This window comes from Anomaloglossus baeobatrachus, chromosome 4 (assembly GCF_048569485.1).
Source record: "Anomaloglossus baeobatrachus isolate aAnoBae1 chromosome 4, aAnoBae1.hap1, whole genome shotgun sequence".
Classification (NCBI taxonomy): domain Eukaryota; kingdom Metazoa; phylum Chordata; class Amphibia; order Anura; family Aromobatidae; genus Anomaloglossus; species Anomaloglossus baeobatrachus.
In genome coordinates this window covers 256,799,612-256,822,871 of record NC_134356.1, presented here as the reverse complement: position 1 = coordinate 256,822,871, position 23,260 = coordinate 256,799,612, and the positions used below count along the sequence as shown (strand labels likewise).

At 45.7% G+C, this 23,260-nt stretch overlaps 1 protein-coding gene across 1 annotated transcript in view; it reads left to right on the top strand.

Annotated features, from left to right (window-relative positions):
• POC1B (POC1 centriolar protein B) overlaps positions 1 to 12,860 on the top strand; it is a 178,355-nt gene extending 165,495 nt beyond the window's left edge. The window contains exons 11-12 of the mRNA XM_075344790.1: positions 4,334 to 4,522; positions 7,805 to 12,860. Coding sequence (XP_075200905.1) covers positions 4,334 to 4,522; positions 7,805 to 7,912 — 297 coding nt within the window. The 3' untranslated portion in view covers positions 7,913 to 12,860. The remainder of the gene's footprint in view (positions 1 to 4,333; positions 4,523 to 7,804) is intronic.
• The last annotated feature ends 10,400 nt before the right edge of the window (positions 12,861 to 23,260 follow it).

The following is a 23,260-nucleotide window of genomic DNA, read 5'->3' as shown; positions in this document are numbered from 1 at the left end:
GCGCATTCAGATGTTCACACAAATTGGTCCGACATCCGAGTGCAACGTACAGACTATAGCCGTAGGTGTCCAACCTGAGCGGGACAGCTGAATAAAAATGTATGAAGTTGAGAGCCACCGGCTAGTCTGTGCATTGCAGTCCGATCTCGGACCAATTTGTATGGACATCTGAATGCGCCCCTAGGCTGCTGGCTTGGGCAGCTAATATTCTCCATAAGGCTGTCATTAGGCAAGATCAATTCATGAATTAGATGAAGGTGTAAGGACTGTTATTTCTGGGGACGTAACCCTCTGACAAAATCTTCAGTCCCGAAGATAATATTTTTGGGTTCGGTCTTGGAGTTTCAGTGAAAACAACAGTCTTCTGTTCAGCTTCCTAAAAGGGCGCAATCTTCATGAGAAAAGGCCCCGTTACACGCAACGACGTATCTAACGATATATCGCCGGGGTCACAGATTCCGTGACGCATATACGGCATCGTTAGCTATGTCGTTGCGTGTGACACCAACGAACGGCCGTTAACTATCAAAAATACTCACCTCATCATTGATCGTTGACACGTCATTCATTTTCAAAAAATCGTTGATTGTTCATCGTTCCCGCGGCAGCACACATCGCTACGTGTGACACCCCGGGAGGACGAACTACAGCTTACCTGTGGCCGCCAGCAATGAGGAAGGAAGAAGGTGGGCAGGATGTTACGGCTGCTAATCTTCTCCCCTCCATATCTATTGGGCGGCCACTTAGTGACGCCTCTGTGACGCCGCACAAACCGCCCCCTTAGAAAGGAGGCAGTTCGCCGGCAACAGCGACGTCGCTAGGCAGGGAAGTCCGTGTGACGGCTCCTAACGATTTTGTGCGCCACGGCCAGTGATTTGCCCGTGACGCACAAATGACGGGGACAGGTGCTTTCACCAGCGATATCGCTGCGTATAAAGCCCCCTAAATTCCTTTTCAATTCCTCCGATGACAAAAAAAATTTATACCTTTTTTTTTTTTATTTTTTTTTTTTTTTATTTTTGTATGAAAATATGAGCTGAAAGACAGTACCACCCTGTCTTTAACATCTTTATTTCTGCATCAAAATGTAACCCGAAGGAAATATTCCCCTAGTATATAAACTGTCATTATCTTAACCCACATGCATTAAAAAAGCCAATACTCTTAAGGTATATAATATCTTAAGTGTCTTCAGGGGTTTACATGGACAGGCATTTATGGCCTGTCAACGCTATTAAATGGAAATCTCTGAGTAGTTCTTTGACTAATGCAACGTGTTTTGACATGACAGACGTTCATGACTAGGTAGAGGATTGCAGCACAAAGGTTTTTTTTTTCTTTCTGAGAAGAGGAAGCTCAAGCTCACCCTATGTTATCTCTGCGGTAGAGCTAAAAAATAGTAAGAGGATGTGGTCCGGCGGTGACACTGTTGCACATCCAGGATGTGGTGTACTGTGCTATGTAGCTAATGCAAAGTGTGTTTCCCATGTTCCCTCGTAAATAGATCCGTTGTTGCTAATGTCTGACCGTCACTCGCAAAAATACCTTGTTCCTTTTCATTTATTTGAGACTGCTGAAACAATGCCGGGAGGGGGGGGGGGGGTTAAAGCTGTAAAATACATTATTGCATCTGTCTGCCTATTTACACAGGGTAAAAGACTTTCTATATTTTGATACAAAAATACATTTATAATAAAAAGTGACAATTAATTAAGCTATTGGTGAATTTATCCTCTGATACCTTAGTGTAAACAGTTCCACCTCCTTCCTTCCGTATTGTGGCCGGAGGCAGGTAAGGAGATGTTCCTCGTTCCTGCGGCGTCACATGTAGCGATGTGCACTGCCGCTGGAACGAGGAACAACTTCGCTCCTGCGACAGCAGCGATAACTGACAGCGGACCCCCATGTCAATGAGGAACGATTTTGGACATTTTTGCAACGATCCAAAATCGCTCCTAGGAGTCACACGCTACGACATCGCTACAGCGGCCGGATGTGAGTCACAAAATCCGTGACCCCAACGAGATCGCTGTAGCGAAATCGTAGCGTGTAAAGCCCGCTTAAGTCTCTCCATGACCCAGGGGCAGGTTTGGACAGGTTTAAATCACTGGATATAGGATTTTATGTTTTTCATTGATAGCTGAAAAATAATGAGGAATTGAAATCATTGATGGGGATACTAAAAGTAAAAGAACTTTTCATTATGCCCTGATTAACTCCTGATTGTTTCATAAATCAGTCATATGTGCTCTGCTTACCCAATGTGCCTTGACAAATTCTTCCCAGTGATCAGGCAGCTGATTTTAGGATCTAAATATTAATAGCCAAATATACACCTCACATGCCACTGATTCATATCTTCACATATTGTGTCCTACTGATAACCGAAGTTGACCCTAGTTTAAAGCTTGTCATGTTAAAGGGGTTGTTCACTATGAACAACTCCTTTTAACCACTCCATGGTTCACTCTGATCTCACCACAACGTTTTCTGGCTATCACATGCCATATACAATGTCGCTTGATCAGTGGAGGCATTTATCGGACACTAGTCTGCTACAACCTTCACTCTTCCTTTAGAGGGGATGAACAGTGTTTCTAATTGGCTGTAGAAGTCACATGACTGCTGAGCAAGAACGCTCTGAGATCAAAGAAGATGCAATGGTCCAGCAGATGTTATACAATTTTTTTTTTTGTTTGTTTTGTATTTTATGCCATATATATTTATTAATAAGGGGCTTTCCAATAATGGAAGGTGAAAAGAGAACTGGTCATAGCTTCTGTATACTAAAGAATGCTGTCCATAGTAGATAATTTTGGCAATCTTCTTATAGCCCAGGCCATTTTTATGTAGAGAAACTATGATTTTTTTTTTTCAGATCCTTAGATAATTCTTTGCCATGAGGTGCCATGTTGAACTTACAGTGACCAATATGAGAGAGTGTGTGAGCGAGAACACCAAATTTACCACACCTTGTAACACTAATGAGTCACATGACACCGGGGAGGGAAACTGGCTAACTGGGTGCAATTTGATTTTCACATAGGGGTGTACTCACTTTTGTCGCTCGCGGTTTTGACATTAATGGCTGTGTTGAGTTATTTAGAAGGCACACCAAGTTTACACTGTGATACAAGCTGTACTGTACAAAGGGATCATATTTCCAGTATTGTCCCACTTTTGTGATATACTGTATGTATTGACGAAGATATGTCTAGGGCTTTTATATCATTGTACCATTACACCATTCGTTTGCGATGACAGTACTGCTCGACCCATTGATACTAAAAATGACATGCAGATAATATTACTATTTGTACATAGCTGTATCCTTTCAGTTGGGCATCATGAATTATTAACACTCTTTACAGTCCTGATTTGTTTATTTACTGCTTTTTGGTTGCTGTTGTTTAAAATCTCACTTTTCCCTAAATAACGTCACACTGAAATAGTTTACCTTAAAGGGATTGTCTGGTCATATATCTGAACTACACTAAAGGTACCGTCACACTAAGCGACGCTCCAGCGATCCCACCAGCAACCTGACCTGGCAGGGATCGCTGGAGCGTCGCTACACGGGTTGCTGGTGAGCTGTCAATCAGGCAGATCTCCACAGTGATCAGAGATCAGCATCCAGCCACCAGCGACCTGTGTAACGACCCTGTGCTTGGTAACCATAATACACATTGGGTTACTAAGCAAAGGGCTTTGCATATAGTTACCTGATGTGTACCTTGGCTACGTGTGCAGGGAGCCGTCTTCTAGAAGCTGCGGACGCTGGTAAGCAAGGTAAATATCAGGTAACCAAGCAAAACCTTTGCTTGGTTACCCGTTATGTACCTTGGTTACCAGCATCCGCAGAAGCCAGCTCCCTGCACATTCAGATTGTTGTTCTCTCGCTGTCAAACACAGCGATGTGTGCTTCACAGCGGAAGAGCAACGACCACAAAATGGTCCAGGGCATTCAGCAACGATCGGCAACCTCACAGCAGGGGCCGGGTCATTGCTGGATGTCACACACACAGCGACATCGCTAGCAACATCGCTGTTGCGTCACAAAAACCGTGATTCAGCAGCGATGTTGCTTAGTGAGACGTGGCCTTTAGGAAAGGTCATCAATGTCAGATCAGTGGGGATTCAACGCCCGTCACCCCCAGGGATCATCTGTGATTTAGCTCTAGCATTGGTTGAGTGTAAATGTACAAGATGACACCAATCAATGTGTAGCAGCCACTACTGAGTACTGCAGAGCTCCTATTCAAGGGGAAGCTAGACGGACGCTCCACTCCCTTTTATATGCTTACATTATTGTTTTTTTTGTCAATCTACACAGATGCACGGCCTTGGTGAGAATGCTGGCAGGAGCGACAGCGTGTCGTACAATACTTTCCCATCACTGTCTTCTGCAATGAAGAAAAAAGGACACAAAGAAGAACAGCTGGCAGATGTGCAACCAGTTTCCCAATCTTCACTGAGCAGCACCCTGGGGCAAATTCTTGACCAGCTAAGTATCTTGACTCAGGTATGTTCTATGCAGTTGAGAAACTGTATACACTCTGCTTTTACTGTTTTATATAAATATTCTGTGAATGAAGTCTCCATTTTAGGATCGCTACTTCCAATAGGTGGCGCTGTGCTAGAGTTTGTCTCCTTTCCTGGAGAGACAATTTGAATGTCTCCATTTCAGTAACTAGAACTTCCTGTATGGTGGTATTACATGGAATGTACCACTGAAGTTCTTCACAACAAAAGCTCTTATCACAGGTGATGATTATGACTGCACAGCACCTGTCACAGTTATAATGTAGGATATCACTGTGCAGCCTCTTTGATTGTATGCATATGATCTAGTAGCTCATTCAGGAGGTTATAGAGGGAAGCATAATTACTGCCCCCCCCCCCCAAATAAATAGAGAGGTTACTGGCTCTAGCTTCCTATGTGATGTATCAGGGGATTGATAGTGAGCATAGAGGAATAACATGTAAAATAAAGCTAGGAAACACGATGGAGACAGTAGCTTAACTCCATTATACAAGGGTTAGTAATGTGCCAGTGTAATTCAGCTGCACAGGCTCACCCCCTACATTGACCTTATTTGAAAGGTAGTCAAAAAAATACAGCAGCACTCTGAAATACTATAACATTTAAACATTGAATATAGGTATTTGGAACTGCATTACTGCTATTACTTCTATTTAAAAAAAAATGAATTGGATACTTAGCGCACAAATTAGCCATTGAGAACCCAACGGCCAGCGACAAGGTGTATCCCTTTGAGTTGTAATCTCCCAGTATTTTCTAATCATGCAGGAGGTTAGACCAGTAGATCACTGCTGTATACTTAAATCTCACACTAAGCTATGGTGGGGGGGTGTTCTTTTTCTGCTGTGTTGCTGCCTGCTTTTGATTTGGCAATTCATACAGGGGGAAGAAGTAAAATCTAGTAATGCTCACATGGACTTAACAAAAGTTAAAGTATTTTGGACCTAATGAGTTGATTGCTAATATCTCCACAATGGAGAGGGAAAAAAAAAACGAAAAAAAAAATGTCTTTCGTGCGGCAGCCCACTATTACGTCCTGTATCCAGGTTAACGTGATAAATTTGGTGACGTCCTCTCTAAATGTACTAAACTTACAAGATAAGTCAAACCAATAGTTTAAATGGTATACACCAGTCATAACATGAAAATCAATCAAGAGATAACGTCTGGAACACCATTCTGAGTCTGAACTGGTTGCAAAAACCTAAAAAAATCTACACTATATGGAGATAAGGTATGCACACCAGTGACTGTGTAAGGGGAATATATGAAAAGCAGAAACTGCTGTGTGAATACTGACTTGAAATATCCAATAGCTATATGTAAGAATGAAATGTGAAAAATGGAATCTGCATTACTGCCATGAACATATGAATCAAGAGAAATTTAGCTACTGTATTGATCAATGCAATAGAGCCCCAACACTACGCCAAAGTATTTCTCTACGTTGGGGTCCCTAGCTAATGTGTGTCCTCTCATGCAGTTAAAAACTCAATTCAATAGCTAAATTTCTCTTTAGGGCTGCTTCTCACTTGCGAGTTTCTCGCAGTAGAGCAATGCGAGAAAAGCTAGCATTGGAATCGGACACATGTTAGTGAATGAATCAGCTCTCATCTGCGATTTTTTTCTCAGTCCAAATCGGACTGAGAAAAAAATCGCAGCATGCTGCTTTTTTGCGAGTTTCTCGCACCATTTGTCCCAATGATTTCCTATGGAAGGGGATTAAAAGTAGCATCACACACGCGCACCAGCGTTCACATTTGCGAGTGTGGCAGTAACTTCGCTCATTAGATGAATGTGACAGCACATTCCCATAGGTTAATTAAATGACACATGTGTAATAGCTTTTATCTAATTAAGATGTTGCATGAAACTAGCATCGCAAACGCGACACACACGCGAGCAAAAAGCATCGCACTTGCGTTGCACTCGCACCTAACGTGAACTAAAATCTGCCGAGTATTTTTCTGCCCAGTCGGACCGATTTTACTCGCATAGATGTGTTTCCAGCCTTATTCATATGTTCATGGCAGTAATGCAGGTTCCATTTTTCATATTTTCATTCTTACATATAGCTATTGGATTTTTCATGTCAGTATTCACACAGCAGTTTCTGCTTTTCATATATTCCTTTTACATAGTCACTGGTGTGCATACCTTATCTCCATATAGTGTAGATTTTTTAGGTTTTTGTACCCAGTTCAGACTCTGAATGGTGTTCCAGACGTTATTTCTTGATTGATTTGTAGTCTTTCGTTTGTGAACCCAGCCCCATTACACCTATTGCCAGTCCACATTATACGCATTAATAGCCTGGGTCTCAGCTTCCCATACACGGTAAGTTTTTTAACTGCATGAGAGGACACACACAAGCTAGGGACCCCAACATAGAGAAATACTTTGGTGTAGTGTTGGGGCTCTGTTGCATTGATCAATTCAGTAGCTAAATTTCTCTTGATTCATATGTTCATGGCAGTAATGCAGGTTCCAATTTTCACATTTTCACTCTTGCATATAGCTATTGGATTTTTCATGTCAGTGTGCATACCTTATCTCCATATAACATGAAAATCAACTGCCAAATATTGTGTAGGTCTTCTCATGCTCCTGCAACAGCTCTGCTCTGTCAAAGCAAACTACATTCTCAAGGTGCCTAATTGTGTCTAGCACAAAGATGTTAGCAGCAGATCCTGTAAGTTTAGGGGGGCATTCCATGGTTGTACTTTTTCTATGGAGTACATTCCACGCATACTTGATTAGATTGAGATGTGGTAAATTTAGGGACCAAATCAAAACCTGTTTGGTGAACAGGAGAATGCGCGTTCACAATACCTGACAGGAGGCTGCCCTCACCCGATGTCTGTCTCCAGCAGACGTCTTTATGCAGCCCGTTCTAAGATATGGGATGGCTGGGAGATTGCTGGGAGCTGACATATTTCAAATTGTTAGTGCACTAACTAAACATTATCTTTTGCGACATTTTTGCTAAATAAACATATTTAGTAAACTTTTTAATATTATTTTAGTTTATTTTTATTACACTTCTCTTATACCCCTTTAATTTTACCCATTTTAATGTTATGACTGATGGGTGTATCCCATATTGTAAGATCATTCACAGAATATATATGAAAAGTTGTTTGTTTTTGGAAAAGGGAAATGTTAAGGATTGTTTAAAAAATGTTTCAGTTCAGGCTAGAATGTGCTATTGTAGAAGAGAAAGAGCTGAAAAAACAACTTTGAGTATTGTATTTTTTGCAGACTGTTTCTATAATGGAGCGCCGACTGACATTGACAGAAGATAAACTCAAGGAATGCCTGGAAAATCAGCAGAGGATCCCCGAATCACTGATGAGAGAGAATGTGTGATCCACCTACAGAAAGAGATTTTGATACAAATATATTTTAAATTAAATATTATTTATTCCTTTATATAATTTATTTTTCGTTATAAGTTGGATTTTATGCCTATGAAAAAGGGGGAGTAAGATCAGTGCTTCTAACAGCCACTTCTATTCCTGTTGTGATTCAGAAAGGGTGTGTCTACGTTCACAACCATTACTACATGCCATCTGCACTCCTCAACATTGAACTTCCAGCACTAAAAAGGAAAAGTCTTTCAATTATGGAAATCAAAGGATCAATATACATGTTAACAATATGCAAATGATGAAACAAAATTTTCAAAACATCTCAATTTATTCAGTATTGAGTATTAGCAGCACACACACAAATCTCCACACCTACATACATTGGCATGCTATCAGTGATGTGGTTTAATGGTTGTCTATAGAATATTCCGCCACACTAAATGTCCTTGGCTCATAAATCCTCAAGATCAACTGCTAACAGCTTCCTTTTCAATTGCCAACCAATGACATCCAGATGTGCTTAATGGAAGACAAATTCAGACACAATACAGGTCATGAGCAGCATGCAGCTTGGCATTCAAAGTTGAAAATTGGCTATGAGGACAGTTAGGAGAAATAGCCGTACTGCTGGTTCTACAACCAAATCAATGTAATGCATAGCTGTTAGTGTACTTGGGATTTAGATGAGATACATCTAGTTACCGTACATTATAACACCCCACACTATAATCCAAGTAGTAGGACTGGTGTGAGATTCTTTCGTGAAGGCCTCTTCATATTGTTGTCTATGTGGTATCCAGATGGAGTTTCAAGGCTAGCATGGCGAAGTGGAGTCAGGAATGGAGGTCTATCCTTTTTTCTTGGACACAGTGATATCTGGAAATTTGTCTGGAGACCACATGCACAACACCATAAAGAGGGTTTAATGAGTCCTACTCTTGGAATTATGGCCTGGGGTGCAATAGTGTACAGTATTCGGACCCAGCTAGTCTTCATTCCAGGTACACTAACCGCTCGGCGTTACATTGATTGATTTAATTGTTGAATCAATAGTACTACCATCTCTCCAAATGTCACAAGCAGTTTTTCAACCTGACAATTTTAGGCTGCTTGGTACTCATCTATTGCGAGCAGCCTGTGTGGCCTAAATATGCTTCCATGGCCTGGATAGCCTCTGGATTTGTCTTCTATCGATCACATCTGGTACTTCATTGGTAAATAATTGTAAAAGGAGATGCCACCAGAGGACCTTAATGATGTGTGTGTCCAAGTATATTCAGCGTGTCAGAACACCCCTTAAGACAACCATCAATAACCTCAATGATTGCATGCTAAGGCATGTAAAGTGTATGAATCTCTGCGCATGCCGCTCCATTCTCAATACTGAATACATTTCAGCCATTTATAAAATTTTGCTTACATTGTTTATCACTTGATTATCATTAAGTTACATGCCCACGATCCGTGTTCACAGCGTTTTGAACGCAGCATGCTTCAGCTGCACCAAAACGCTGCGATGTACAGTACAAGCACAGTGGATGGGATTTCTAGAAATCCGGTGCCCACTGTACTTTTTTTTTTTTTTTTTTTTTTCCTGCAGCAAACACTGACCTGCGGTGCGGCTAACCGAGCTACCACATGTCAATTGTTTGTTGCGGAGTCACGAGCGTCCTCCATAGGGAGAACACAAGCGAGAGGCCACAAGTGTCCGACATTGGATCGTGGGCACGAGCAGCTGCGGTCTCCTGCGGAGGAGACTCGCAGCCCTCCAGGTCAGGACCCACTGAGTCCAGGAGGCAGCGAATCCTGATCGTGTGCACGTACCCTTGCATGTCTATCGATCCTGTAATTTTCATAATTCCACGACTTTTCTTTCTGGTGTTGCAGTTTCAATGTTGAGCAGTGTGTAATGGAAAATTAAGGAAATCCGGACATAGTCTGTGTTTTGTTTACAGATTACATTTGTCACCATGGTTACAGATTGTAAACATTCCCTGAGTAGTCTGACTCTAAAGTCATAATCCCACCTGTTCCCTACTTCTTCCTAACATACATTCGGTAGATAACAAGACGTTGGGGCCAAACAGATGGCAGGATTAAAGTACAGAACCTCTCTGGCCATAGTTTAGTCATTGTAAACCTAAAACGACAGGAGATTTTTAATCAAGACTGGTTGCCAAATAGTTTTTTTTATTTTAGGTGCACCGAAATAATGAGAAAAGTCATTCTATTGAACCTCCCTTTGTTATATGTAATTTCGAAAATAATTTGTATTTATGTTTTTGGGTGTTTTTATTCCAATATATATGGATAATGTATTATTGGATAAGATCTATCATTTTAATTGTCAGCAAATCATGATCTCAAATCAAAACATTTCTGGAAAGAATAAAAAAAAAAAATCTGGCTTTTCCTTTTCTCATTACACCACATAATGTGCTGTGTAGGAGAATGTTACAGATTGACCTTTTTCACCCAGATAATATAAGTAATCTAAAATGTGCACACATCACTGCTGAGAGGATGCAAGTCGCTTATTGTACAGACGCAATCATTGGGGACATTCAGAGACTGCCACCTCAGGTCTGTGCTTACGGTGATTAGGCCTGAGTGGGATATAGATTATATTAATTCTAACATGGAAGCCTGAAGTCAGCATGTCAGAGTAGTGGCTGGATATGCAGTCCACACTTCAGCAACAAAACTAATCTAAACTTTACATTAGATTGTTTGGATATTGATGTAAAGGGAAAAAGAAAAATTTCCCAGAGGCTTGGATCAGTAAAAAATAAACTTATTGATCGTCATCTACTGGCAACCTCCGGGATCCAGTGCAGGCTGCTCCGTGGTCTTCAATGGCACATGAAGGGAAAGCGTCACCGTTCCACTAGCATTGCTTGCATCGATCAGGTGACTTGAGCAGCACTTCATCAGATGTTTTCCTTCTGTGCGCTGCTCATATATTGTGACCGCTGCAGCCAATCACAGGCTGCAGTGGTCATACTGACGGTGGAACAGTGACATCTCCTCTGCTTGCATCAGCGCAGACCACAGAGCAGCCTGCAATGGCTCCAGATGGTTACTGATAGAGTAGTATGAATTAGTTATTTTTTACAGATTCAAACTCCTGGGAGACTTTTCTTGTTGCCTTTTAAGCCCAATGTTTAGCCTATTTTTGATATATGCAGCTGTAGTCAATGCCGTTGCATATGTTGCTCTTTGTCCATGCCTTATTGGTTATGCTTTTTATTATTGCAAGCTTGGGGTGTGAACACTTCTTTACTGATTTGTAATGATTACTTATTTAACCTTAGTTGTACTCCAGGCTTAATGTATTGGAATAGACCTAAGTCAAATTTACAGTTTTGTTAGTTTTAAGTGGAAACCATTAACATACTTGTCATCATACAGTTTGTTAAAGGGAACTTGTTGGGGGAGAGTCGGGAGACCTCAATCCAATTTATACAGTTTGCAAACTTTAGCCTGTCTATGAGGGCCTTTCATTTTGGAGGTTTCACTCAAACCTTCATCTCCGTTCAGCCTGCTTTATAGATCTGACATTTTTTTTCCCCATAGATATTATATTATGTTTTAAAATACATAATTAAAAAAAAAGTCAAAGTAACTAAAAAGCAAGGGACAATTATTATTATTTATTGACTTTTCCTTTGTACACTGTTTGGAAAGACACTTTTTGGATTACAAGTCTCCAGTACAAGCTCAGTAGTCCAGAATGTTTGGAAGATTTTAGCTCTGAAAGAAGTATAATAGAATTCCAGGCTATAATATGAAGTATAAGTCAAGATCAGTACAATATAGGTAGTACAATATATCCACAATTCTACAAAGTAAGGGCTCACTCACAGGAGCTTTTAAATCAAGTTCAACCTGCTAAAAAATTTGAGTAAGGCTGTAGTCAAACGAGCATGTAAAAAAAAAATGTTCCCATTCTCATCCAGAAAAGTGGAATGTTTTTTTTCTCACTTATCATTTGTGTGCTGCCAGTAGGCAATACATTTATTTATTTTTATTAACTCTCACCCTCCAAAGAAACAGGGCAAAATGTGCGTCGGGGTGGAGGTACAGGGTGCCATATACTCAACAGTCAGCTGGCATCTTATCCGCTCGCATTGAATGTATAACTCTTATTTATGTGTGCAGACTACTTTTATTGTGCATGTGCATTATTCTAATGGCTATCATGGTTGATATATATCACATGCCATAGTATAGATACTCCATTTATGTAGTTCTATTACTTTGATTAATTTCAATATTTTGTGTGCACTTTACCATGTTTTCAGTCCTTTTCAGTTTTCAGCACCTTAATGCAATTTTATGTATGCTTATTATTTTCTATTAAAGTATTCAACTTTTAATACATTGCATTAAAGAAAACCTGTTATGTGGAAAAATGCTATTAACTTTCTGATATGGGGTTAATCCGCAGGTTTAGTAGTATTCAGAACCAGCCCGGCGCCTGCACATTAAACCCTGCTGCTGGGAGGAAATATACTATAATCCTCTCGGCAGCGCTCCGGATTCAGTAACTGGGCAGTGCTGATGCGGGTTCAGTCATTGCGCTGTGTATGGAGAGTGGCGGCTGTAGCCACGCCCCCCCCTTCCCGTACTTAATGACATCCACTCAACATTAGAGGAAGCTGTTCAGGGGTGCATTTACAGAGATACACAGAGCGGTGACTGAACTGATGCCGGCACCACCCCCGTGACTGAAACCAGAATGCTGCCAGTAGGATTAAAGTTCTTTTCCTCCCGGCAGCGGGGCTCTCAGTATAGGCGTTCAGAATGCTATTAACCTTCAGATTAACCCCATATCTGCAGCTTAATAGCATGTTTCTATGTGCCGGGTTACCTTTAATTGCATCTTATATCCTGGGCAATACCATTCTCAGGCTAGTGTATAGATTCAGCAGCTATTTATCTTACAGGACTGTGAGGCAAATCCCGGGATATGAAGATGAATTATGACTCCAGTCATAATCCCTCATCACTCCCTGGCAGTGCCCCCTCCCTTCTTGTTCTCAGTGTTCCACTTACACCTCCATGGCCATGTCCTGTGATATGGAAATTAGGTGGTGTGGGAACAATGGACACAGGATGACTCCCTGCCGTCACCCTGTAGTAGGAGCTGCTAGCTAGTTAGCAAGGCTATGGAAATAGCCAGACAGAACGACTCCAGTAAAAAATGGTTCATATCTCGCAAGCCATATTTCCGATAAATATGGCAACCATAAAAATGGTGTCTCTGCATGCGGACGATGCCGGCACACCCTTTTTATGGGAGCAGGACATTGGGAAATGCCCCAGGCGTGATATCAGCCAATGGGGAACTGGCAGACAGGTCATGAGTCCCCTCGTTCTGTAGCTAAATTCATAACTGTCACAATGAGAGCATTGGCGTCCGCCTACGACGCTCCCAGGCCAAGTTATGGCCATATTCCATGTTGTGGATTTTGTCCATAACTCCAGCCAGGGGTGGAGCAGTGCTTCCCTGTGAGGTCACTAAGGTAGGAGGGGACCTGGATCTGCCCAGGTTGATAACCCTACTTCGGCCATTTTCCAGTGTTCTTTTCGCTGGGGGCACGTGTAGGAAACATCTGTGGGAAGGATCCTAGAAACCTGGGTACAGCGCCCCCCTGTGGCCAGACGCAACAAGGTAACTGCTGGAACTGTGTATGCCTGTTTGTAACCCATGCTTTGATTGTAACTGTACTCTGACATATGTATATTCTGTAGATTCCCTATTGTATATATTGTAGTTTCTAGTGTGCTTTAGGCTGATTAAATTATATAATTAATCTTGGGCTGTTCTGTTATCTCGATCTTGAATCCCACGTCTGTGTGTTCGGCTAATAGTTACCGTAAATCGGTTGGTGGCAGCGAATTGTGCCAAGGATTATTGTGGGGAGGCCAGTGAGATTCGGGGAGATTTTATATATTCCGCCCGCGGAGGTCGGGGGAATATATACCTTACTCTCACCGGGGACCCTTCAATAATCGGCATAAGTAGTATAGCGGCCTCCTTGCTTATCGTCGGGCAATTCCATAATTGGCCTGACTATAAGAGGGGCGCTAGAGAGCGCGTCACGTGCTCTGTCTGTCGGTCGGGAGGTATAAAGGAGGGGTGACCCCCACTTGTTACCCCCCGATTGTGACGTACTGGTAGCCAGCGCGGGGGATTTCTGAGTGACCCCCCCGGTGGTTTGTGACATATTGGTGGCATAGCGGTGGGATCGAGATAATAGTGTGTGTGAGTGTGAGACCCATACTCCCAGACACTAAAGACTGCCTGCAGCAGCTGTGGCTGCTGGGGTCTTCAGACTAGCTCAACACTAGAGTGTCAGAGTGCAGATACTGTAAGGTGTGTGGAGGCATCAGGTGTCAGTTCTGTGTCAGTGACCAAAAGTCTGCAAGAATGGCTGATGGCACCAGGAGCAGAGCTATGCAACTGGCCAATGCTAAGGCAGGAGCCGAAGAGAGGGAGGACGGTGCTGTGGACAGCAATGAGGAGGTTGCCCACGAGTCCTCCAGGAGCTCGACGCCAGAAAACCGTTCTGCAGAGGACAGCGCACAAGCTGGCAATTATGGACAAGATGAGGAGCAGCTCACCCAAGGGTCCTCAACGAGCCAGATGCCAGCCCTCCGCTCTGCAAGGGACAGTGAATCACCAGGCTCCGCAGCGGGCCGCAGATCACCACGTGCCATTCCACCGAGCCTGGGAGGCTCGGATAGCCTTCTTCAAATGGCTATGGCCCTTCTCCAGGCTGGAGACCAGGAGGGCTACAAGGGACTCCTGGCAGAGCGCAGGGCAGAGCGGCAAGCAGCGCGTGAGGCTGAGGCTGCGGAGCGGCAGGCAGCGCGTGAAGAGCGCCAGGCAGAGCGTGACTACCAGCTGCAGCTAGCTCAGCTCCGGCCCTCATCAGCCACACGTGACCTTAAAGACACCAAACTTCCAAAGGTCCGTGTTGAGGACTTCCCAGTGCTGGAGAAGGATGGAGACTTGGACTCTTTCTTGACTGCTTTTGAACGGACTTGCTTGCAGCACCATCTGAACAAGGACCAGTGGGCCAAATACCTGACCCCCCGTTTAAGGGGTAAGGCCCTGGATATCCTTGGGGACTTGCCTGCTGAGGCAGATCAGGGCTACGACACCATCAAGCGGGCCCTGATCCAACAGTACAACCTCACCCCGGAGTCCTACCGCAAGAAGTTCCGGAGCCTACAGAAGGGACCAAAGGACTCCTGGGCTGACCACCGGCGGGCACTTGCCCGAGCTGCCGACCACTGGACCCAAGGCCTGCAGCTTTCCACCGGACCGGAGATCCTGGACTTGTTCATCACGGAGCAACTCTTGTGGAACTGCCCTGAGGATCTCCGCCAGTTCATCCGAGACCAGAAGCCAAAGGGGTCCACGGCTACAGCTGCCCTGGCCGATGACTACACCAACAATCGGGCCCCTGAGGCCAGGAGAGCAGCCACCAGCAGCACCTGGAGAGGGGGTAAGATGAACTCTGCGACTGCCCCACCTGCCCCTAGACTGCAGGGGGTGTCCCCCTCAACTCCCCTCTCCAGGCCCGTGGCAGAGCCAAGACGGTGCCACCAGTGCAACCTACCTGGACACTTCAAGGCCATGTGCCCTCAGCGTCCCAAGGCCCCGGCTCCGTCCCCGTCCCAAGGGCCGCCCAAGGTGTATTGTGTGGGTGGGGGTGGTGGTAGGTCCCTGGACAGCTTCCAACCTGTCACCGTCGGCCGGTCTGTGACCATAGGACTGCGAGACAGCGCCTCGGAGGTGACTCTGGTGCGGCCTGAGATGGTGTCCCCCCAAGACTTGATCCCTGGAAAAACCCTCGCTGTCTCCGGGATTGGAGGCACTGACCCGGCGCTGCCTGTTGCTGACATTTATGTGGACTGGGGCGCAGGGCGGGGGGTGAGGGAGGTGGGGGTAACTGATCGGATCCCTGCAAACGTGCTACTTGGGACAGATTTGGGGCAGATAACCTCCCAGTTCGGGCCCCCCCCAAGGGCTGAACCTTCAGCCCGTACTGACATGACTCCTAACAATGTTAATGTGTTATCTATGAATGATGTAAGGGAGGAGGGAGTGAACTCTGATTTTTCTGCTTGCATAGACACCATAGACACACACTCAGCTGCAGCTGTGACAGGGGAGGGGGTCAGAGAAAGGTGTGACAATGCCTCTACAAGTAATCAGCCTGTGAGCTGGGATCTGTTGCCCTCTGAAGGGATAAGCAGAGAGCAGGGTGCTGCAGGGGGAGGACCAGTGTGTGGGGTGGGGGCTACCACAGCAAATGTGGGGTCCCCAGAGATTTCACAGCGGGGTTCTGTTGCTGCAGGAGGGGAACAGGCAGGTGAGATTGGGGCCGGTCCAGGAGCGGAAGTGCTCCCAGGTAAGATCTCGGTGCATGGTTCCCCCACAACCGGGGTGTCAGGAAGCCAGGTAGGTCTGCCTGAACCGGCGACTTGGTCAGGAACGGAGGAGGAGCAGGCACGACCCACGGTCGCAGCGGCTGTGGCCGCTGTCACCCGCAGTGGGAGTGCTGGAAGCCAAGGGGCCTCCCGGAGGTCCGATAGCTCTTCCCCTTCTGACCAAGTGGCAGCCGAGTCAGGTGGAGGCCAGGACACAGGTCCCGGGGTACTGACTGAAGATGTGACAGTCTCGTCGATTCTGGCCACATCTAGTCAGGGGTTTCAGGCAGCGTTAGAAGCTGACGACAGCCTGAAAGCTCTTAAGGAGCAGGCGGCACAGCCTCCCTCGGACTCGGACCCAGAGCGAGTGGTCTGGGACCAAGGACGGCTGTACCGGGCCACGGTCCAGCAGGGTTCACCGGAGGCGTGGCCCAGGGACCGACAGTTGGTGGTACCCTATCCGTTCCGGACGGAGTTGTTGCGGATCGCACATGAGATTCCGATGGCCGGACACCTAGGGATCGCTAAGACCAAGGCCAGGTTAAACCAGCATTTCTACTGGCCAAAAATGGGGGCCGATGTGGCTGCCTACTGCCGTTCGTGTGAAACCTGTCAGAGAGTGGGGAAGGCGGGGCCACGCCCCAAAGCCCCACTGGTATCTCTGCCAATCATCGATGAGCCTTTCGGGAGGGTGGCTGTGGATCTGGTCGGCCCGCTGGCCATCCCCAGCAGCTCCGGGAAACGCTTCATACTGACGGTAGTGGACTATGCCACCCGGTACCCAGAAGCAGTGGCCTTGTCGTCCATTCGGGCTGACAAGGTGGCCACCGCATTGCTGGAGATTTTCTCCCGAGTGGGTTTTCCCCAGGAAATGCTCACTGACCGGGGGACCCAATTCATGTCCCAGCTGATGGAGGCCCTCTGTAAGCAAGTCCAGGTGCGACATCTGGTGGCCAGCCCGTACCATCCACAGACTAATGGCCTGTGCGAGCGGTTCAATGGCACCTTAAAGCAGATGCTTAAGATGTTGGTCGACTCCCATGGGCGTGACTGGGAGCGGTATCTCCCACACCTGTTATTTGCTTACCGGGAGGTTCCACAGGCCTCAACAGGATTCTCACCGTTTGAGCTCCTGTACGGGCGACGTGTGCGGGGCCCCCTGGCTCTGGTGAAAGAGGCTTGGGAAGGGGATTTGGCCACCCCTGGAGTGTCGGTTATCGAGTATGTCATGCGCTTCCGGGACAAAATGCAGGCCTTGACGCAACTGGTACACGACAATATGGCTCAAGCCCAGGCCGATCAGAAGCGTTGGTACGACCAGAACGCTTGTGAGAGGACCTACCAAGTGGGTCAAGAGGTGTGGGTACTGGTCCCCGTACCACAGGACAAGCTTCAGGCAGCCTGGGAAGGCCCATACCTCGTGTACCAGCAGCTCAACCCTGTAACGTACCTGGTCACCCTGGACCCTGCCCGTGGAAGGCGGAAGCCCTTCCATGTGAACATGATGAAGGCACATCATGAGCGGGAGGCATGTGCGCTCCCCGTGTGCAACCTGCCCGAGGAGGGAGAAGCGGAAACCCTCTTGGATATGCTAGCCCAGGTTAGGGCAGGCGGATCCATTGAGGATGTGGAGGTTGGCCACCAGCTCTTGGAGGACCAACGGTCCCAGCTGTGGGCCACCCTACACCCCTTCCGGGGGTTGTTTACCAACCAGCCCGGAAGGACTGACTTGGCTGTCCATCACGTGGACACTGGGGATCATCCCCCGATCCGGCGTTCAGCATATCGGGTCTCCCTGGAGGTGCAGCAACACATGCGCCAGGAGATTGACGAGATGCTGAAGCTGGGGGTGATCCAGGCATCCAACAGCGCTGGGGCCTCGCCTGTAGTCCTCGTCCCTAAGAAGGACCGAACCACTCGGTTCTGCGTGGACTACAGGGGGCTCAATGCGGTCACGGTCGCCGATGCGTACCCGATGCCACGCATCGATGACCTGCTCGATCAGTTGGCCGGGGCTCAGTACCTGACCATCATGGATCTGAGCCGGGGATATTGGCAGATCCCCCTGACTCGCAAGGCCAGGGAACGCTCTGCCTTTATTACCCCATTTGGACTGTACGAGTCCACGGTGATGCCATTCGGGATGAGGAATGCCCCTGCCACTTTCCAGCGGATGGTCAACACCCTGCTCAAGGGACTTGAAGGGTACGCGGCCGCGTACCTTGATGACATTGCCGTCTTCAGTCCCACCTGGGAGGACCACCTAGAGCATCTAGCACAGGTGCTCAGGCGGATCCACCGGGCAGGTTTGACCATCAAGCCGGGAAAGTGTCAGCTGGCCATGAGCGAAGTCCAGTACCTCGGTCACCGGGTAGGTGGGAGAACACTGAAGCCCGAGCCTGAGAAAGTGGAAGCCATCGCATCCTGGCCCACCCCCAGGACCAAGAAGCAGGTGATGTCCTTCTTGGGGACCGCTGGGTACTATAGGAGGTTTGTTCCATGCTATAGTAGCCTGGCAAAGCCCTTGACGGACCTCACCAAGAAGAAGCTGCCCTCTGCAGTCGATTGGACAATGGACTGCGAGACAGCCTTCCGGGCCCTAAAGGACGCCCTGTCCAGCCCGCCCGTGCTACAGGCAGCCGACTTCACGCGGCCGTTTGTAGTACAGACCGACGCCAGTGACTTCGGCCTCGGTGCGGTGCTCAGCCAGGTGGACTCTGCGAGCCAAGAGCACCCAGTCTTGTACCTGAGCAGGAAGCTGTTACCAAGGGAAGTTGCCTATTCCACGATGGAGAAGGAGTGCTTGGCCATAGTGTGGGCCCTGCAGCGTCTGCAACCCTATCTATACGGGCGCCACTTCATCGTGGAGACGGACCACAATCCCCTCAGCTGGTTGCACACCGTCTCTGGGACGAATGGGCGATTGTTGTGATGGAGCCTTGCGCTCCAGCAATACAACTTCACCATTCGCCACAAAAGGGGCCGTGACCACGGTAACGCAGACGGGCTGTCCCGACAAGGAGAGGTCGCGGACGGGCGCACGGGGGAACACCGGAGTGTGCTGCCCCCTAGCGCCCTCAAAAGGGGGGAGGTGTGAGGCAAATCCCGGGATATGAAGATGAATTATGACTCCAGTCATAATCCCTCATCACTCCCTGGCAGTGCCCCCTCCCTTCTTGTTCTCAGTGTTCCACTTACACCTCCATGGCCATGTCCTGTGATATGGAAATTAGGTGGTGTGGGAACAATGGACACAGGATGACTCCCTGCCGTCACCCTGTAGTAGGAGCTGCTAGCTAGTTAGCAAGGCTATGGAAATAGCCAGACAGAACGACTCCAGTAAAAAATGGTTCATATCTCGCAAGCCATATTTCCGATAAATATGGCAACCATAAAAATGGTGTCTCTGCATGCGGACGATGCCGGCACACCCTTTTTATGGGAGCAGGACATTGGGAAATGCCCCAGGTGTGATATCAGCCAATGGGGAACTGGCAGACAGGTCATGAGTCCCCTCGTTCTGTAGCTAAATTCATAACTGTCACAATGAGAGCATTGGCGTCCGCCTACGACGCTCCCAGGCCAAGTTATGGCCATATTCCATGTTGTGGATTTTGTCCATAACTCCAGCCAGGGGTGGAGCAGTGCTTCCCTGTGAGGTCACTAAGGTAGGAGGGGACCTGGATCTGCCCAGGTTGATAACCCTACTTCGGCCATTTTCCAGTGTTCTTTTCGCTGGGGGCACGTGTAGGAAACATCTGTGGGAAGGATCCTAGAAACCTGGGTACAGCGCCCCCCTGTGGCCAGACGCAACAAGGTAACTGCTGGAACTGTGTATGCCTGTTTGTAACCCATGCTTTGATTGTAACTGTACTCTGACATATGTATATTCTGTAGATTCCCTATTGTATATATTGTAGTTTCTAGTGTGCTTTAGGCTGATTAAATTATATAATTAATCTTGGGCTGTTCTGTTATCTCGATCTTGAATCCCACGTCTGTGTGTTCGGCTAATAGTTACCGTAAATCGGTTGGTGGCAGCGAATTGTGCCAAGGATTATTGTGGGGAGGCCAGTGAGATTCGGGGAGATTTTATATATTCCGCCCGCGGAGGTCGGGGGAATATATACCTTACTCTCACCGGGGACCCTTCAATAATCGGCATAAGTAGTATAGCGGCCTCCTTGCTTATCGTCGGGCAATTCCATAATTGGCCTGACTATAAGAGGGGCGCTAGAGAGCGCGTCACGTGCTCTGTCTGTCGGTCGGGAGGTATAAAGGAGGGGTGACCCCCACTTGTTACCCCCCGATTGTGACGTACTGGTAGCCAGCGCGGGGGATTTCTGAGTGACCCCCCCGGTGGTTTGTGACAAGGACCATATACAGTTTCCTATCGTACAGAATTGTAATGGTAAATATGGCATCTGATTTTTTTTATTTTTTTTTATTTTATTTTTCGTTCCCACTGTACCGAATCAATCACAACATGCTGGATACAGCTGAGGAAAAAGGCAGATCAGCCCTGCATTGCATAACACTGGTCTGCTGCAATCCCTTTTTTTATGAAGACTAATTTTATATGCAACCTCCTAGATGCACCTCTCTTCAATAGCTTTATATTAGGAATCCTGGATTAACTGGGATTTAATTTCCCAGTAACGTTTGTTTGTGATTCTTCTATGTATATTCTCCGAACCTTCTTTTAGCTGTTCATCATTGCGTATGTAGGAGTAAATCCACTCTGATAATCTGCAAGAGACAATCATCACTGTGCATCAGGTCGCTGTGCCTTATATTAATCTATAGACTTATTCTGATCTCTGCCATTCATGAAATTTACGTGTTTTTATGTGTGCATTTTATAATAAAGATATGCCATATTTTATTATCATTTTGCCTTCAGTCTATTGATTTTTTTAGGTAATTTTTGATGTTCTTTGTGTAATTTACATCTATAAATTATTTACTGCTGATCTCATCCTTTTGAGATTAAAAGAATACAATCTGACAATAATTCAAAATTTAAACTTTTGAAAAGTTGCGGAAAGGGAAGCAATATTTCTTCACGCATTTGTTGTTTTAAGATTTGTCATCTGCCTGACATCTGTTTTTACTATCTAAACTACCAACTACATTAGCAGACGCCCTCTTCTGCTGCCAACCAGCCATAAAAAGATCTTGTTTTGTGCATGAACAGAAAAAAAAAAAGAGGATCAAAGATGAGAACAGATTAACCATGCAAAATGGCTTGACACAGAATATTCTCCATCCTTTTTGATCAGACTTGGTCAGAGGTCACCACAACTGACCAGACTTGCTCTGTACTTTGTAAGGTTAATACTTATTCCCTATAGACTAAGACATTTACAGTAAGATGCTTAGCATATGCCTTTACAGAGGGTCCAACGTCTCCTAGAGGAGGTCCGGCTGCCAGAAAGTCTAGGGGATTGCATCCTTCAGAGAGAATTCTAAAATGTTTTCCTCCAGAAGAATGAAAACGTTTTTGGCCCCAAATCATCATTTTACATTTTTTTTTCTTTTTATTTAAAGTAATTTTTTCTTCTTTTTTGTGTTTGTTTTGATAAAAGTTTCCATTTTTGGTGCCAATTTTTTCAAAATGTGATAAATTTGGCCCAAATTAAAAAAAGAGCTTTCTTTTTGACTCAGGCTCCCTTCACACGTCCATGTTTTCGGTACGTGTGAGGTCCGTTTTCACAAGTACCAGAGATATGAGCACACACAGACCCATTAAAATCAATCTGTCTGCGCACACGTGTGTTTTCAAATGGACCGTGTGTCCGTGTGCTCCATACCTTGACATGTCCGTTTTTCTCCGGCATCACAGGTGTCACACGGACCGCACAGATGTGCTCCATGTGACATCAGTGTGACACGTACCGGAGAAAACCACGTTTCTGTGAAATAAAAAAATTCACACTCACCTTCTCCAGCGTTGCTATCTCTGCTGCTGCTGTCATTTGCTTCTGACCCCCGCTACTTATTCTCATCGCATATCCATTGCACCGAGGACCAGAGGCAGCAGCGCGGGAGACATCAGCACCATGGACAGCAACGCCAGGGACAGGTAAGCGTAAAATTCCTGTTCTCCGAGTGTTATCGCGGATAGCACACGGAGAACATTCGTGTGCCAAAATCATGGCACACGGAAGGCCTTACGCACCTTTTACACATCCGTGTAAAACAGACGTAGTTTTCACGGACGCGTGAAGGAGGCCTCTAACTGGTTTTTGAGACTTTTTTCTTTTTTTGAGAATTGTGCCAAAATACTGACACTTAAAATTACACTAGTGAGGAACTGGGATGGAAACACGTCAAATTTTGCAGCTTTTTTAAGCCCTTCACCACACTGCGATTTTCTATTTTTCATGTGTTTTTTTTTCCTCCATTACTTCCAAGAGCCATAACTGTTTTATTTTTCCAACAATATTGCCATATGAGGGCTTATTTTTTGCGGACAAATTGTACTTTTCAATGACATCATTCATTCCTCCACATATTGTACTTGAAAAGGGGAAACATTCCAAGTGAAATTTAAAAAAACAGCAATTTCACAATGGTTTTTTTAATTAATATTTTTATTTACCATGTTCAGTAGAAAAACTGATGTGGCAGTATGATTCCACGGGTCAGTACGAGTTCATAGATACCAAGTGTGTGTTTGTGTGTATGTGTATATACAGTGTGCGTGTGGGTATAATATATATATATATATATATATATATATATATATATATATATATATATATATATATATATATATATATATATATATATATATATATATATATATATATATATATACACACACACACAGTACAGACACCTTCTCATCTCTAGAACAACTATTAAGAGGAGACTTTGTGCAGCAGGCCTTCAG